Source organism: Phalaenopsis equestris, unplaced genomic scaffold, assembly GCF_001263595.1.
Source record: "Phalaenopsis equestris unplaced genomic scaffold, ASM126359v1 Scaffold230250, whole genome shotgun sequence".
In the NCBI taxonomy this organism is placed as follows: Eukaryota; Viridiplantae; Streptophyta; class Magnoliopsida; order Asparagales; family Orchidaceae; genus Phalaenopsis; species Phalaenopsis equestris.
Window position 1 is genome coordinate 146,197 of NW_018248222.1, and position 15,406 is coordinate 161,602.

Below are 15,406 nucleotides of genomic sequence, written 5' to 3' on the forward strand. Positions count from 1 at the left end.
CAAATCAGTAAAATATTTCAGCCAACATAAAGCACAAAAGGGACCCCAAGCCGAGCTCAAGAAAAGAGCCAACCGAGCCCAGCACAAGGGGCAAACCAAGGTCTAAGGAATAATCCCAACAGTAAAACATTTCAGCCCCCATAAATCGCCAAAAGGAGCCCAAACCGAGCCCAAGAACATGGCGAACCGAGCATACCAAATAAGTTAAGTAAAATGCAATTTCCAACATGTATTTTAGCAAGGGTGTATTTTAGCAAGGGGGAGTAATAGAGGATCATGAAATGAGTCTCAATCATGTCTTTTCCAATTCTCAAAACAATTTTCAGCATATATTTCATCAAGGAACAACATGAGAAACAATATATGAGCTCCACATACATTTTCTAGCTCATAAATATAATTTCTTGTATGTTTTTTTTTTTTTGATGAGGGGCAGCAATAGGGAATGAAAATATAAGCCCAAACATAATTTTTCTAACATATAAAACAATTTCAACATGTATTCCAACAACCGGGGGAATAAAGGAAGCAAGATAAGCCCCAAATGTAACTTTCCAACACAAAAAACGAATTCAGTATGTGTTCCAGCAACGGGGGCAGCCAAAAGAAGCAAAGGTAAGCCCCTAATATAATTTCCAGCATTTTAAAAAAAAATTCAGCATATGTTCCAACGACGGGAGCAGCAAATGAAGCAAAGATAGGCCCCAAACATGCCTTATTTTCACTTAATCTAACATGTATTCATGCTTAAATTTCAAGCTAAACAAAGTTATGCTTTCCCTATTCCATGCCATCTGAAATAGTGCAATATAAAAGATAGGAAGAAGAATACCTTTTCCTTTTTTGTAAACATAAAACAAAGAAAGAGTGAAGTAAACTTGAGAAAATCACTCCAATAGCGACTCACGAAAATTCCTCATGATTTTCAACTTACGGCAAGACAAATTCGAATCTCCGGGATCTTCGAACAACAAAGGAACAAAGCTTCCTTTCCAACAGGGAAAACAGAAAAGAAATCACCCTAATCGAATGAAGAATAGACGTAGAAAAGCACCCGAATCTCCCTAAAAATTTCTCAAGCAAGAACCCTCTCAAAATTTCAAACACCCCCAAAGCCACAGAAGATGAGAAGAAAAGGTAAGAATGAATTTAGAAGAGATTTTGACAGCACCTCCCCACTCTCAGAAATTTCGGCCAGCCCTAAAACTCTTCCCCTAGTGAGGTTTTTATAGCAAGAGAGGGAGGAGGAAGAATGCCATCCCTCACCTGGGCGGTGAGCCGAGCCAGGAGAAGCGACAAATCTCGCGTGAGGAGAGGACGAGAGAGGCGAAGTTTTGTTGCAGAGGAGCGTGGCACGGCGTGAAAGCTTTTGCCAGAGAACGGAGCACGAGGAGTGTACGATGGGGGGACCTCGAGCCAGCGCTTCACGTGAGGAGAACCAGGCTCGACTAGGGCACGCGACCGAGAGAGGGAGAGGCGGACGATTTATATATATATATATATATATCAAATTTCATGTGATTTAGTCGTGCGCGGTGCCCAAGCAAAATGGGTGTCCTCCTTAGGTAATTTCGACATTCTGGACGCACCGGCGCGAACTGTTTTTCCGTCAAAGGTCGTTTTGATGAATTCATCGATTTGCGTGACAATTTTTTCGTGCCGAAAATATGGCAATATGGGTCTCTTCCTTCCAAAATTGGTGTATCAGACGCGTTGACGCAGTCCAATTTGTCGTCGGAGGTCATCCGGAGAAGTTCGCATTTTCGTCCGTCCTCTGGGCTTAATTGAAGTCCGATTTCGTGCATTTTTGTGAATTTTTTTGCATTTGATGTGTGTATGTGACGAAAAATTCGTGACTATGTTTTCCTAAGGCTTGGAGTCCTATTAGGAACTTTTCCCTTGAGTCTTCACAAAATAGCCTATAACCTCTCGTTCATAAGACGATGGTCTGGTGTCATAAATGTTAGACATCAAAAAAAAATAGGAAGTAGTTATAATTTCAAAAAGGGCGGATCCCAATTCTAGTTTTCTAAGATGGTCAATAAGAATTCATAAAGCTAGATCCTAAGACCTTACGGAAAAAGAAATGACCTAAAAAATGAGGTCAACACCAAACTGATGTTTTTTCTGCTACCTTGTTATCACTAGGTTTATTTATGTTATGTGCTGGAACATCTAGTGATGATCGAGTGCTGCACGAAAATTCTAACTCGAAGAGCTTCTTCCGCTAACTCGAAAGAGTTTCATCCGCGTCTTCAAGACATTCCCTGTTTTGAAGGAAGAAGACGATATGATTCATTTGCAAATGTTTATTCATCTCCTCAATAGATTGTATCTCCCAACGACCAGGAGTACTCATTCTCAATATATCGTTTTTTATATGAATCGCCATTTGTTGAGGTGGCCAGTTTGGAGAGGCCATTTGCCTGATAATTCTGTTCGCGATGTATGTGTTATCTGATATGTCTAAAAACGGGCAATGGGCGATTTCACTAGGGTAAGTTATTGTTCTAGTTGAGGATTGTGAACATTAAATATTCCTCCACCGAAGTGACTATTAGTTGGAAATCAATATAGATGATCAGATCAAGAACCTCGCAATCGATAGCAAATCATAATCCATTGATGAGGGCTTCATATTCAACGACGTTATTTACTGGAAGAATTTTTAGTCGAAGCCCATACTCCAAAACATGTTTACAGGGGTAGAAATTGTTCATTTCACTATAAAGTCAACGAGCCAGTGTGATTTTATATCAGGCCTCGGCAAGATGTGGATATCAAACCCTCTTAATTCCACATATCAGCTAATTAGTCTCCTCAATATCTCTTGTTTTTGGAAGATTGACTTTAAAGGGAGGTTCGTGTATACACCAATATAGTATGGGCTTGTAAATATAGACGTAATTTTTGTGCAGACAATATTATTTTTAGGGAGATTTTATCAGTTAGTGGATAACAACTTTTCGTTTTACAAAATAATTTGTCAATGTAGTAAACCGACCATTGAACCTTCTGCTCCTCCCCTATCAGGACCAAACTTGTTGTTTACCTAGACATTGCAAGATAGGGATAAAATGCCTCGCCTTGCAACAGTTTTGATTGCAGAGGTGGTGAAGCCAAATAAGTTTTTGAGCTGATCAAAAGCACATGACAATCACCCGTTCACCTAGCATTTAGAATGCCGATATCTGTCTCCTGATCTTGCTAAGAAGTGTCATAGAGCGACTATCCTTTTTTTAATCGTTGCACATTATTAATGCTTCTGGGAGACATCATCTCCTGAGGGCTTTGATGTTTACAGGATTAGCCCCAATTCCACGATGAGTGACCGTGAATCTGAAAAAAATTACCTAATGCGACTCCGAAGGCAAACTTGGCGTGGTTGAGTTGTATGTTATATTCTCGAAGAAGTTGAAAGTAATTTTTCTGTTCAGGAATGTATTGAGAGGTTTTTAAGCTCTTAAACAACATGTCATTAATATATACATCCTTAGCACGTTCGTTGAGATCTTTGATACCTTGTTCATGAGTCACTAGTAAGTTGTGCTAATGTTCTTTAGCCTTAAGGGCGTAATCTGTTATGTCCATCACGTGACTGGTCAAGGAGGGACGGATCAAATGCCCTTCCACCAGCCCACCAAACCAACAGGCAGACCAATCTTATTAAAGCGAATAGGCGGAGCGGCATTTTGCTGCAGGAGAGGAAGGCGGGGAGATTTTGGGGCCCACGAGAGGCTTAATTACATACTTAAGGAGGAGACATTAAAACACGTTGGGAGAGGGAAAGTGGAAAAGAAAAGTTTTCATGGGATTCTTTAAAGGAAAAAATCCTAGGGTTTGTTTTCTTTTATGCATTATTTTATTGGATGCTGCGTTTTTTTTTTCCTTTTGATGATGTTCCGAGCGACATCTAGGGTGTTGGAGACCCGATTTACCCATTGAAACTAGATCATCTTTTGTATGTTGTTGTTTTTTTGCTCTGTTTCATGGGAGCATCCCTAATTTGAATTATTTCCACTACTTTTATGTTTTTTCATCATTGTTGCTTGTTGATTTTGGTTCTGGGGATATCAAATTGGTATCAGAGCACAGATCTTAGTGGGATGACAGCAAAGAAAGTTGATGTGCTAGGAGAGGTAGAGCAAATCCTATCGGGAATTGAAGAAAGGTTTGCTACTATTGAGGACAGATTTTCTTCTATTAGAAGTCGAATGAATGATGGATTTTAAGGCACAAGAGAAATGCGGGAGATGATGAAAAAGCTTATAGAGATGTAATCCAAGGCCGTGCCGACCACTCCAGTTGCAACCCCTAACCAAGGGATGATCAGAGAAACCTTTGCCAGGTCAAAAGGGAAGGAGATCGAGTAAGAAGACATCAATGGTTGTAAGAGCGCCCCCCCTAAGACTCCGAGAGGAGGGAGAGTGGAGACTTCTGATGGTGGGAGATGGGCTGAAAATTGGGGAAGGGATGGTGGAAGGGGCATGCAGGAGCATGATGGAGGAATGAGGGAATCGAAAGTGGGATATGTCTATGATCCAAGGTGGGAGTTACACTCTAGATACACGTGGGTAAATACCATAGGATGAGGAGGTTGGGGTGGCGATGCAAGGGTAAAACCAATGATGCCCATCTTCGAAGAGGGGGATGCACATGGATTGGCCTATTGGGTGGAGCAATATTTTGCAATCTACGGGTTGACTGAGGAATAAAAGCTCATTGCAGCGGGATTATGCTTGGAGGGAAGGACTTTAGCGAGCTTTCAATGGATGGAGGCAAGATATCTGATGCATAATAGGAAGAGTTTAAGGATTATCCATTTGGGAAGGAGAGCTACACGAGCAATTCTATGCTCTGACTCAGGAGGGGATGATTATGAAATACCAAGAGAAGTTCAACCTCTCATTGGGGAGGTTGGGAATTTCTGCAGCAGACTGGAATGGATTTGCATTGAAGGCCTAAAGCCCAACATAAGAGCAGTCATCCATCCATGGAGATCGCGTGGATTGAGGGAATGGTAGAGCTCGCGTAGATTATGCAGGATAAAAAACGGGTGGAGAAGATTGACAGAGGCAGCGATGCTGAGGGATTCTACAAGAGCACCATGACAACTATGGCACCGAGGGTCCAATCAGTGTCATTTTAGAAAGAGACGTCGAAGGAGAAATGTACATGACAACGGTTTTAGGGTAATTTCAATGGCCTTATAAATGCAGAAGTGCATGACAAAAGAGCCAAAAGATTGTGTTATCGCTGTGACGAGAAATACGCTTCAGGACACCGTTGCAATGACCGCACCCTTCAGGTTCTTTTAGTTCAGGTGGAAGATATAAAGAGTGAGGAATCAGAAGAGGAAGCATCAAAGAAGTATCTGCATTTGAATGTGACAGATGTGTCCCTCAATTTGGCGGTGGGATTTATCCCAAATCACATCATGAAGATGAGGGAATGGATCGGGGAACAATTAATTATGGTGTTGGTAGATAATGAGGAGGTTTGAGATTCAGTGCTGTCACAGTTTTCAGAAAGGGTCCAACAACTGCTACAACAGTTTGCTGATGTTTTCCAACAACCAAGCAGGCTACCACCTCGGAGCGAGCAAGAGCACGCTATTACATTAGAGGGTAGCTATCCCATCATCCCCAAATTTATAAGGATGAGATAAAGAAACTGATCAGAGAGATGTTTAAGGCTGGGATTATCGAGCCTAATGTGAGTCTTTTTTCTAGTCCAATCTTGTTGGTGAAGAGAAAAGATGGTAGTTGAAGATTCTGCATGGTCTACCGGGCTTTGAACAATAAAACAATGTTGGACAAGTTTCCTATCTCTGTGATTAATGAGTTATTGGTAGAGACTATCAGGCTTTGAGCAAGAAAATAATGTTGGACAAGTTTTCTATTCCTGTAATTTATGAGTTACTAGATGAGCTTTATGGACAGTCATTTTCTCATAAATTAATCTTAAATCAGGGTTTCACTGACAGATGAGCACAAGACAACATGCCATGACCAGTGTCCCAGTTTTAGCACTTCCAGATGTCAGTAAATCATTTGTTGTGAAGACGGATGCGTCAGGATAAAGATTGAGAGCAGTGCTTATGGATGATCAACGATCGATTGCCCACTTCAGCCAAGTTCTTACAGCCAGAGTGAGGCTAAAGTCAATATATGAGCAAGAATTGATATCAATTGTCTTGACCATTCAGAAGTGGCAGCCCTACCTGTTGAGGCAAATTTTTTGGTTAGGACAAATCAGAGGTATTTAAAGTAGCTTTTGGAGCAAAGAATGGTGTCTGAGGAGCATCATAGATGACTGCCCAAGCTACTGGTGCATGCTTTCGAGATTTAGTTCCGATGAGGATTGGAGAGTAAAGTAGCTGACGCACTGTCGAGAAAGGTGGATGAACTCCAATTGATGACCCTATCGATATTCTTGATTCTAGATTAAGAAGCCTTGTGACATGAGAGTGAAAGGGATGAGTTGAGGAAGATAAGAATCAAGTTACTACAAGACCCAAACAATTATGCATTGAGGGGGCAGCAACTGTTTCACTAGGGGTGATTCGCGCTACCCGAGAAGTCCATGTATATTCTCAGATTATTACAGGAGTTTTGTGGTAGTGTGATCGGGGGGCACTTAGAGATGCAAAAGACCTACAGTCGTCTGGCGGCAGAACTTTATTGAGTGGGGTTGCGCAGAGACGTGGAGGACATGATAGCAAAATATGATGTATGCCAGAGGCACAAATGCTTTACCATAGCACCAAGAAGGTTACTAGAACCGTTAGCATTATCAGGGACGGTTTGAGAAGAAGCGACGATGGATTTTATCGAGTGGTTGCCACGGTAAGAAGAGTTCACGTTGATTAGGGTGGTCGCCGATCACCCCTTGCACATTTCATTCCCTTATGACATCCCTGCACTGTGGTCTCCGTTGCAACGATGTTCATCCGAGAAGTGGTTTATTTGCACGTGGTGTCGGAATCGATTTATCGGATAGGGACAAGGTGATCCTTAGTCACTTCTGGAAGGAGTTATTTAGGTTGCGAGGGATAGTTCTTAAAAGAAGCACTACATCTCATCCCCAAACCGATGGGCAGACGAAGGTGGTCTATAAGAGTGTGGAGACATACTTGCGTTGTTTGTATCCTATACACCGAAGTTATGAGCTAAATGGATTGCATAGGCCGAATATTGATATAATACTTCGTACGACACTCCAACACAGACAACTCCCTTTTAGATATTATAGGGGCAAGACCCACTTCACTTGATTGATTATGCGTTGATCGGTGCTTGGCGGCAAAACTTTATTGAGTTGGAATGCACAGAGACATGGAGGACATGATAGCAAAATGTGATGCATGTTAGAGGCACAAATGTTTCACCATAGCGCTAGGAGAGTTACTAGAACCGTTATAACAGAGAATGTTTGGAAAAAAGCGACGATGGATTTTATGGAGTGGTTGACACGGTCAGAATGGTACACGTTGATTATGGTGGTCGTCAATCACCCCTGCACATTTCATTCCCTTATGACGCCCCTGTGCTGCAGTCTTAGTTGCATCGATGTCATCCGGGAAGTGGTCTATTTGCACGGGGCGCCGTAATCGATTGTATCAGATATGGACAAGGTGATCCTCAGTCACTTCTGAAAGGAGCTATTTAGGTTGCGAGGGACAGTTATTAAAAGAAGCACTACATATCATTCCTAGACCGATGGGCAGACGGAGGTGGTCAATAGGAGTGTGGAGACATACTTGCGTTGTTTGGATCCGATACACCGAAGTTATGAGCTAAGTAGATTGCATGGGCCGAATATGATATAATACTTCGTACAATACCGCAATACAGTCAACTCCTTTTTAGATATTATATGGGCGAGACCCACTTCACTTAATACATTTAGGGCATAGTACACATCGGTATCCAACGTCGATCAGTGCTTGCAGGAGAAGGATAAGATACTAACAAAGAATAATGGACATTTACTGGGAGCTCAACAAATCATAAAGATGAAGGCAAACGAATGCAGGAGAGGTGTAATTTGAACTAGAAGAAATTGTCACTGTGATACTTTATGAGGTTATAACACGCATCGGAGCAATAACTTACCATTTGAAGTTACAACCATCTTCCACACTGCACCTGGTCTTTCGTGTATCGCAACTGTGACGTGCGATCGTAGATCATACACCTTCATCTATACTACGCCAACGCTGACAGATGACTTGGATGTTATTCAAGAGTAGCTATAAATTGAAGGAGTGCGAGGAGTAGGGGGAGCGAATGAGGAGTGCGAGGAGTAGGGGGAGCGAATGAGGTATTGGTTAAATGGAAATGATTGTTAGACTATGAAGCAACATTGGAGCCTTATGAGGCGATCTATAAGCAATTTCCATCCTTTCGCCTTGAACTTCTTTGGGAGGGGAGTAATGTTGCGCCCAAGACGGGACCAGTCTTGCAGGGACCGGTCGAATGACCTCCCACCGGCCCGCCAAACCAACGAGTGGGTTGATCCTATTCAAGCTAGGAGGCAGAGCAGCATTATCATAGGAGAAAAAGGCGGGGAGAGTTTGGGGTCCACGAGAGGTTTAATTACATACTCAAGGAGGAGAAATTAAAACAGGTTGGCATGTAAAGTGAAAAGGGGAAGCTTTTAAAAGGCTGTGGGAGGATTCTTTAAAGGGAAAAACCTAAGGTTTCTTTTTTTTTATGCATTATTTTGTTGGTTGCTGTGTTTTCTTCTTTTGGTGATGTTCTTGGTGACGTCTAGAGAGTGGGAAAGCCGATCTACCTCTCGAAAGTAGATCATCTTTTGTATCTTGTTGTTTTTCTGTTGTGTTTCATGAGAGCAGCCCTCATTTGAATTGTTTCCACTATTCTATTGTTGCTTCATTGTTATTGCTTGTTGATTATGATTCTTGGACGTATCATAACCCTGCAGCAGTACAGGTCTTTGTTTGTCTGGAAGTAACTTCATCATCAACGAAACTTATCTTTATCTAGCTGTAACTTGAATAAGCATCCATGAAGTTGAACATTTGATGTTCATAGGTAGCTTCAAATAATTGTTTTTTTCGAGGCCAAGGAAATTTTTCATTTGGACAAGCTTTGTTTAGACTAGTATAATCAACACACATCTTCCATGCTCTAGAAGATTTCTTCACCATAACGACGTTTGCGTGCCACACAAGATGATGCACTTCCCATATATTTATCGTTTAGAGAAACTCGTAGACCTTTTGCTCAATTGTTTGTTTGCGTTTTGGCGCAAAATTTCTCTTCTTTTAGACAAACGACTCATACATAGAGGCAATCTTTAATCAATACAAAATTTGTTTAGAATGAAACCTGTGAATATCTGTCTGACTCTAGACAAGCACATCTTGATTTCTATAGAGAAAATCTACGTACTTTAGTTTTTGCTCACTAGACAATAAAGATCTAAGCTGCACAATTCATGAGGGGTGTTTCTTTGACAATGAGACTCAGATCAAGTGTTCAACTATTGAAGCCAGTTAAGATATATCTTCTCCTCAGAGATCAAAACTCAATACTGAGTCTCCGATGGGCACGACTAGGCTTATTTGAGGTAGCACGATCATGTTACTTTAATGATCTCTACGTATAATGCCAACTTCTGATGGTGATGATAATTTCATTTTGAGGTGCAGTAAACATTGATTGGAGAGGCCTTCCGAAGATAATGTTGTACATCAATTCCAACTTGACGACATGGAATTAGATCATGTGAGTTTTCTATCGGGAGAATACTCTCAATTTAACAGGGAGACTAATTATCCCCTTTGACATTCACCAGTTGATTATCAAAGCCATGGAGAGGTTTAGCAACAGGTTGCCATTTTGTTTTCTTATTAACCCCAAACCAAGGAAAGTTGAGTAGAATAAGACGTTGAATGAACTCTGTCCATCGATCAGGATTCTTTTTATATTGTAGCAAGGGTCACCGATTACGACACCCCACTCAAGATTGTATTCATAAAATTTGATAGTGTCTAACACAAGATTTCTTCGGTGAAGGCTCCTTGTTGGCAGTAATAAAACTTGCTTGACCAATAACGGTCCCTCGACGATAGTTGCAATTTCACCAATAATTTAATGATTCTCACCTTATTACTTCTAGGCATATTGCCCACTAGCAGATGCATTATTGATGTGTAGGATCTTACTTTGAATGAATTGGGCTAGTTACCCTTGCCAAATTAGCTTTTCGATCTCTTCCTTGAATTAGAACAGGCTTCAATATGATGATCACGACTTCAATGGAAGTGATAATATTGTTCCTAATTCTCTGCATTCAGCTTCAACAGAGGTGACCACCTAAGAGTTTCCTTGTTTTGAATCGCCATCAGGATATTGCCACGTTAAGTTTTGAGCAGTGTATATTCCTTGCGGGCCAATATTAACATCTCTGCCATTAAGGGTGCAAATCAAGGTTTTGCTTGTGGTTCGAACTTTTGCTGAGTTGACTGAGCAGTGTCTATGGTTTTTTTCTTATGCTTTCTTGACTATGAATCAAATTTATTTTTATGCGTATTAGTAGCTTCGTCAGAAGTAATTTGTGTCTTGACACAATGAATGAGGTCAGCGTATGAACGAAGCGTCTCTCATATCAAAGATGAGTAGAAATGACCAAGGTGTAGTCCCCCCAAGAACACACTTATCAGTAACTCTAAATCTACTCCCAAGTTATGACGAGCTTAAATGGAGAATCGTAGGAAATAATCCTTCAATGATTTCTACTTTGATTGAACCCGAAGATTTGAGAGGATTCTTTAATGATCCTCCAATTTCAACATGTTAGTGAGCTCATCGAAGGTATGAATGCTCTTTCTTGGAAATGAGTATAACCAAGTGAGTGTTTGGCCTTTTAGGATTTGCTGGAGAAAACCCGACAAAAGAGAGCATCAATAGCTAGAATGTGCCTGATGGTTTTGAAGTGATCCACATGTTTATAGGTGTCAGAAGTCCCATCATAACCATTAGTGCTCGAAAGCTTAAACCTATTGGAAACAAGGTGTTGACAAACGATCTCTGCTAGCGGAGAAGGCTCCTCGAATTCACGGCGAGCTGAGAAATAAATAGCATGCCATGGTGCGTAGTCTAGATAAAGTACTCCGTTTTATCTCTCATTGGGAACTCTTCAAGGACTAGATGTCGTAACTCTTCATGAATTGCTTGAGGTTGAGCTACATTCTTCACACATGTCGGGGGCTTTCTGTTAGTTTTGGGTTTAAGGGGGTGGATGTGTAAAGCTAGCAGTGTCCATGAGTTCAATCTTTTGAAGGGTAGCTTCAGTACGCGGAGGTGTCAACTGCGTACCTCTCGTTAGAGGATCTTGATGTAGTTGTGCCATTCCCGTATGTTCAACAGTAGGAGTCAAATCATCTCATTCTAAGATTCATACATTTTTCGTACACGATCTTCAAGGGGCACCAGCAAGATGACGTGTATCATTGGGAATTAGAGTATATGCTTTGCATCTCGAACTTTGATATTGCACACTAGACTAATTGGCATTAGAGTGAGAAGTGTGTGTATTGCGAGCCATCGATAAAGTGTAAACTTATAGCAATGAGATTTTGTTTCCTATAGAAGACACCAAACTCTACGTGTAAGAAGATTCAATATACACACATAATAGAAAAAATAGCATGTAGAGACCAAATTTTTTTTTGTGCAAAAACTTGAAAGGGAAAAATGCCATGGTGCGTAGTCTAGATAAAGTACTCCGTTATAAGTGAGTTATTACGAATAATGCATCATTTTCCTACAAAGCAGTGTTACAATCCTACATCAAGTACAACACTTTCGTGTACAATGTACGAAAAGCTTTAGGAATCTGAAAAGACATTCTGAGTGCGGTGGTTATAGGTAGTTGCCAGAAGCTATCACATGATCTATAATATAGTGTTATACATTACACCGTATTTGAGATGGATCGGTACATTATATTTAGGACATTTCGTTACACAATATTTGGGAATATGTCGTTGAACAATAGAGTTCGCTGAAGGCGATGAACAAGGGGCTGCTGGCAGTAGTCAACAATGGCTGAAAGTTATTGAGATGCTTAATTTTAATATTGTTACATAAAATTTTGAACTCATTTGACCATCCTCAAATTAACTACCCAAAGTCTCAAAAAGAAGTTTAACATTTTGATCCGGGTTTGATTTGGCTTGGATTGGATCAAATTTGGTATCATTGGGTTTGCCTCGTTGAGCTGGTCAGTTTGGTTATAAGTTTGTTGAAATTAGAGTTCGTTCTAAAAATAGAAAAAACAGAAAAATATATTAGATACTTAAATAAAAAGCCTAACAGTATCAAAATAAATAGTATAAGGTGGCTAGAGAGCGACCCAATTTGGTCTTGCCTCTAGTTTTAGGGAAGGAGCAAGCTAATAAGCTGGTAAGATGATCGCTATAGCCAGTAGTAATCAATGTATCATCCAATATGTTCCCAAGTTGGAGTCGGTCTCCATTCTTCTTCTTCCTCTTGGAATAAACCTGTCATTCCTCATCCGAAGAATCAATCTGATGGGGTGGTAGAGCTGAAGCAGGAATACTAACCGTAGTACCCACAATAGATTCTACTATATGTGAAGTATGAGTCGCCTCAACACCAGATACTTCATGAAGAAGTGGGGCTACGATGTTCTCCTGATTATCAGTCTGAAAACTATCATTTGTAGGTAATAATCCATCAGTATTGTTTTCTATAGGGTCTGAAGGGGTCAGCCTCACCTCACTCTTGGGGGGGGGGGGTCTTCAGTTGCAACAGACACCTCCTGTCTGCTAGTATCCTCTCCAGGTGGAACTAAAATGTCCAAAGCAGTGGGTTAGACCCATCCTTATTCACTTGAACTTTATGTTTCAAATTTGGATGAAACTTGTGGCATTTATCAAGAACATGACCAAAAATCTTACAGTGGGTACAATATGGGGGCTTGTGCTTCATGATGATTTGTTGCCAATAACTATTATGGGTTGTGCCCAGTCAGACTTCAGTAACATTAGGTAAAATTAGGTAAAGTAATATTCCCTTTCCACAAGTATTCTGGCCACCGAGGGTCTGATTAGGTTGAAAGTAGGTAGATCTAGCTTCAAAGGATCTCCAAAGATGACCCCAATAGAATAAAAAACCTGATGGTGAAAAAAAATTAGCTTGAGACCAGGTAAACTAAACCATACCGGTACAGTGGGAGTCTCATAATTTGGGTCAAAATCAGGAAACCACTTGAGTAGCTTCATAGGTTTACAGGCGATGATATGACCGGCGATGTTAAGATATTTTCTGGGGAAAATACAAGTGTAGTCCTCAGGCACGGTTAACTGAATCAATACATGTCTCCCATCCATGAGCCTCACTTTCCGCTTTCCTGTTAATTTGAGGTCATGAAAACTTTTCATGATAATTTCCCTGATGGGTGTCCCCACTGAAATTTTTCAATAATAACAAATTTGAATTTGTCAGTCAGCGTTGAAATTTCTGATGTGGAGAAAAAGAGTGTTGCCTTTTCACTTTGCTTGCATTCCTAATAAAGGGACAGTCACCTGTACCATTACGATGCTTCTTATAACTTGAAGGGAAGACAACTGTTGTCTTTCTCTGAGATTTACCCACCACGTGGGCAAATGAGGAGGTTTTGATAGGTTCAATTGAAGAAGGAAGCTCCATCAAAACAAAGAAAAGTTGTTAAAGTCGGGCAGAGGCAAAAAAAAAAACAAGCCGAAGAGCTGCGCAGGAACCGCAGATGAAATGCGCAGAAGACAGAAGACAGGGAACGAAGTCACAGCTCGACAGAAATCGCAGCTCGATCCGCATAGAAAAGAACCGCAGAAGCTCGATGGCTAGCTGGAAGGCGCGAAGGAGGAGATGACGAAACCGCAGAAGCAGATGCCGAAGCCCTTTGTCGTTTGGCGCGAGAGAGAAGATGACGATTCGTCGTCGAGTGCGGGAAACTTCATCGTCGAGTCAGTAATCAAACCTGGGTTTTGCCGTCGGACGAAACCCTAGTAGAGCAGTCTTCTCCCTTTCTCTGAGACATATATGCATATATGTAAAAATCGGAGTTTAGGTTTTAGATAAGCGGATATATAAAAATTGAGTGGTACGTTTGTATATCATCCTTTTTTAAATAATTTTAATCTTAGACCTCTACTTTCGAAATCAAAGGCAATAGTACCACTTCATCAAATACTTTGTGGCTCAATCTGTGCTTCTTATCATCCATCTTAATTATCTTTTCTTGCACATTGCACGTCTTTGGTTATTTATTTGTTTTTCTTTTTTGACATCTTTTAAAATTTTAATGACATATATTCCTCCATTTTTCTGTATGAAAATTTCCCAGAACTATGTTTTTATGCAATTTCTAACCTGTGCATGTTTCATTGATTGTGTCGATACATTGCTTGGATTTATCTTGAAAAATAGGTAAAATCTTTGCAAATATGGATAACAGAAAATAACATAAAACAGAAAAGAGATCAAAATATACGTATACAGGTCTACTTTTGATTATAGGGAATTACAATCCTAAATTTTGAGATACGAACCTAAGATGGCATTCCCCTACTTCTAACTAAATGAGGGCATTCCTAATAGTAAAATTTTCAAAACGTTCTAAATGAAATAATCATTTTAGAAAAGGGGCCTTCAAATACATTCCACGCAATTCTTATGTATTTACATATCTAAGACCTAAACATTCATATTTACATGATGTCAACTCAAATATTTAATATCACATAAAAAATACCACCATTACTATCATTTTAATTCATTCATATATTTATGACACCAAGATGTTGTAAGCATTAATATCTAAACTTATGTGTTAGATATGTATATACACAAGCATTGTATGGTCTGTATGTAAAATTTTTGTTAAAAATTTATCAGGCCTGATAACTTAATTTGCTCATCTTGCCGTGCCTTATTCCAGGTGGATCGCAAACTATCACGAACATGAAACCCTTCTACAAGAGAACGAAGATGAGCGACTATCGAAGGAGGAACAAGAGATGGCTTGGGTTAGTTTTCAAAGATCTCTCAAATGGGAAGAGGTTCATAGGGTAAATTATGACGAAAATATGGATAGAAAATCGTCGACCCCTCAAGTTTCTTCGGTAGATCCTCCAGCTCTTCCTCCTTTTCCACCTGCTCATCCTCCCCAACAAAGCAAAGGAAGCTCAAGAAGCCATCAATCTTCCCATCAGAGAAAATGTAGTAATCTTGATCATTTATTAACTTTAAGAAGCAAGGGAATCAAATCAGGTTCAAGCACTGGTTGTGAGAAATGCTCTCAAGAGATCAGTTGGGAAAACCTTAATAGGGATGGGAAAAACAGATAATATATTTTATATATATATATA

At 40.3% G+C, this 15,406-nt stretch overlaps 1 protein-coding gene across 2 annotated transcripts in view; it reads left to right on the plus strand.

The window, feature by feature from the left end:
• Nucleotides 1-15,385, plus strand: part of LOC110038082 (protein CHROMATIN REMODELING 20) — an 88,984-nt gene extending 73,599 nt beyond the window's left edge. For both annotated transcript variants that reach the window (XM_020742844.1, XM_020742845.1), the window contains exon 26: nt 14,977-15,385. In XM_020742844.1, the coding sequence (XP_020598503.1) occupies nt 14,977-15,385 (409 nt within the window). The remainder of the gene's footprint in view (nt 1-14,976) is intronic.
• The last annotated feature ends 21 nt before the right edge of the window (nt 15,386-15,406 follow it).